Genomic DNA, 2,447 nt, shown 5'->3' with positions numbered 1-2,447 from the left:
GCGGAACCGAGTCCGACCAAAGACAAAACCCATCCAGAAATCGCTGCAAACGTCTGCACCTTTCTGCAGCCGCTTTTCACGTGCAAACCGACCGCGCACGGGACGCGTCACGCTGGCTTGCACAACCCCCCCAATTCCCCCCTCGTCCGCAAAGCTCCCCCCTCGCCAGGGGACAAACCGCCCCGCACGGACACCCACTTCGCCAGCAGCGCCGCCGCGGCCCCCCCGCTCTCGCCCCGTCCCGCAGCCCCCGGACAGAGAGCGCGAGCTCCGTGCACGGGCGAAAGTCAAGAAAATACAGATGCAGCGGGAAAAAAAAAATAGAGGGAGATAAAATCTGCAAAAAATATTAGACTATTTCCCTAAATTAAGTGACGCTGCCTCTGGTTCCACCCGTATCTGCAGCTACTGGCTGCTGTGCTTTTCTTTAAGGAAAAAAAAGTAATAAATAGGGACACGTAAGCTCTGGAAGAGGGGAACCGAGGTAAATTCCCCCCYGGGGAGGATGCTGCGGGCTGCTCCGTAGGGACGCGGGACAGAGCTAGCCGCAAGGGCATTTTTAAGCAGAATTCCTTGTGCCTTTGCAGGGAGGGGCGCGGAGCGCTGCGCGGGGTGGTCGGCGCCGCTCACCATGCCCACGGGCCGGCAGGAGCCCACGTGGTCGCCGTGGCCGTCCCAGCGGCCGAAGTCGGGGTAGTCGCCGCGCTCCAGCACGCACTGGCGCCCGCGGAAGCCGGCGTGGTCGAAGCAGACCCAGGCGCCGCTGCGGACGCGGACGGAGCTCGCGCGCGGGGCGAAGCCCCTCTCCTGGAAGCTCTCGCAGGCCCCGCAGAGCTCCAGCTTCCKCCCGCTGAAGCATTTGCCCTCGTAGAAAGCGATCTGGGCCGAGGGAGGAGAAAAGACGTCCCCGACAACGGGGTCGGTTTTTCGGAGAACCGCCGCGCGTCCCCCCCGCCGCGCCACCTCCGCCCCCCGCATCCGGCGCCGCCGCTCCGACCCGCTCCGCCAGCCCCGGGACCCGCGGCGCCTCTCCGCCGCCTCCGCTTCTACTCACTTTTCCCGAATACTGAGACATTTGCCGCCGGCTGCTCTCCCAAAAGCGACAGCCCGAAGCCAAAACACGCGGCAGCGGCGGCCGCCCCGCTATATAGGCGCCGGCGAGAGGGGCCGGGAGCGCGGGGGCTTCCCGGCGCCGCGCCGGCGGCTCCTGCTTAGCCGGCAGAATTGCGGCTGCCGGGGCCTGCTGAGTCCAGGGTTTTGCTTTCGGGCAGGAGGTTTAACAGCGGAGCTGCCCGGCGGCGCCCGCGCCCCTGCTGCGCCCGTCCGAGGACTTGTCTCTCTCTTTTTTTTTTTTAATAAAGAAAACATAAAAACGGACAACCAGCAAATAAGGCGAAGGCCGCGCCGCCCTTTGCTGATTTCTCCGGGCTGGTTTTACTTCCCTTCGCTGTTCTTTTCCCCAGCCGACTCCCCGCTATCGCGGCCGAAAGCAGAGGCCCGCGGAAGGCGCCTCGCCGGCGCGGGATTAGAGGGATTTCCCAGCTTCGCCGGCGGCCCTAAGGGATCGTTTCCCATTTAGCCTCCGTATTCCRACACCTTACGGCACCAGCTGAAGCAAACGCCGCTCCGTATTCCTCTTCCCTGGATCGCGAGAGCATCCGGCGCCTCCAACCGCCCAGCGGCGCCGGACCCTGGGAAGGGGCGAAGGCAAACGTGCGGAGCTGGCGGCCGGGAAGAGCTGCAAATCCCTGTTCCCAGCAAATATCCCTCCCAAAGGCTGCCGGAGYTGCCAACGGCAGAGGGCAAACCAGCGAGCCGAGCAGCCCCCGGAGACGCGCGGGCGCTGGAGCCTGCTGTGAGCTCTCGGGAAGCCCCAAGCGCCCGGACGCCGCCGGCGGCGCCCCGCACCGGAGCCCCGTCCCGTCCCCGGGCTGCCGCAGCAGCGCGACGCCGCGGGAGCCTGGGCTGCACCGTGCCRAGCCCGCGACCGCCCCAGACGTCACAGCAAGCACTATTTTTTCTTTCTGTGTACRCTCAGTTTGCTAAACTTGCAGAAACCGTTTCGTTTCAGGGCAATTTAACTGAGGTAGTTCTGATTTTTCGGAAGAGCAATGAGCATCTTTTGCGGGGTGCAAGGAGAAGTTAACACTTACACGGTGGCCAGCATTCTCGCTTCAGGTCCCTGGTTGGTATATATATATATATATTTTCTAATTATGGCTGTTATTGCGTCTCCGGTAGATGCTAGCAGCGAACCAGGATATTGGGTTGAGGGACGTCTGCTCCGACCTGGTACAGCCCTTCCTGGAGCAAACTCCTGTYGGGGGCAGCTGGGAGCAGCCTTTTCCCAAGCAAACCTCTTCCCTCCAAGAGGCACGGCATATATACGTCCAGCCCTCAAAACGCGGCCGTGAGGCACCRTGGCGTGCTCCTAGAGAAACCAGCCC

General features: G+C 63.1%; 1 protein-coding gene across 1 annotated transcript in view; it reads right to left on the bottom strand.

Annotated features, from left to right (window-relative positions):
• CRYGN (crystallin gamma N) overlaps window positions 1-1,132 on the bottom strand; it is an 8,352-nt gene extending 7,220 nt beyond the window's left edge. Inside the window, exons 1-2 of the mRNA XM_085316410.1 lie at window positions 1,055-1,132; window positions 631-879 (exon numbers count right to left, since the gene is read on the bottom strand). Coding sequence (XP_085172536.1) covers window positions 631-879; window positions 1,055-1,075 — 270 coding nt within the window. The 5' untranslated portion in view covers window positions 1,076-1,132. The remainder of the gene's footprint in view (window positions 1-630; window positions 880-1,054) is intronic.
• Window positions 1,133-2,447: the final 1,315 nt, after the last annotated feature.

The sequence above is a fragment of the Rhea americana genome, unplaced genomic scaffold (genome assembly GCF_003343005.1).
Source record: "Rhea americana isolate MKP2758 unplaced genomic scaffold, rheAme1 scaffold_47, whole genome shotgun sequence".
Taxonomy (NCBI): Eukaryota; Metazoa; Chordata; class Aves; order Rheiformes; family Rheidae; genus Rhea; species Rhea americana.
The sequence above is the reverse complement of the archived record's forward strand: the minus strand, read 5'-3'. Positions and strand labels throughout refer to the sequence as shown.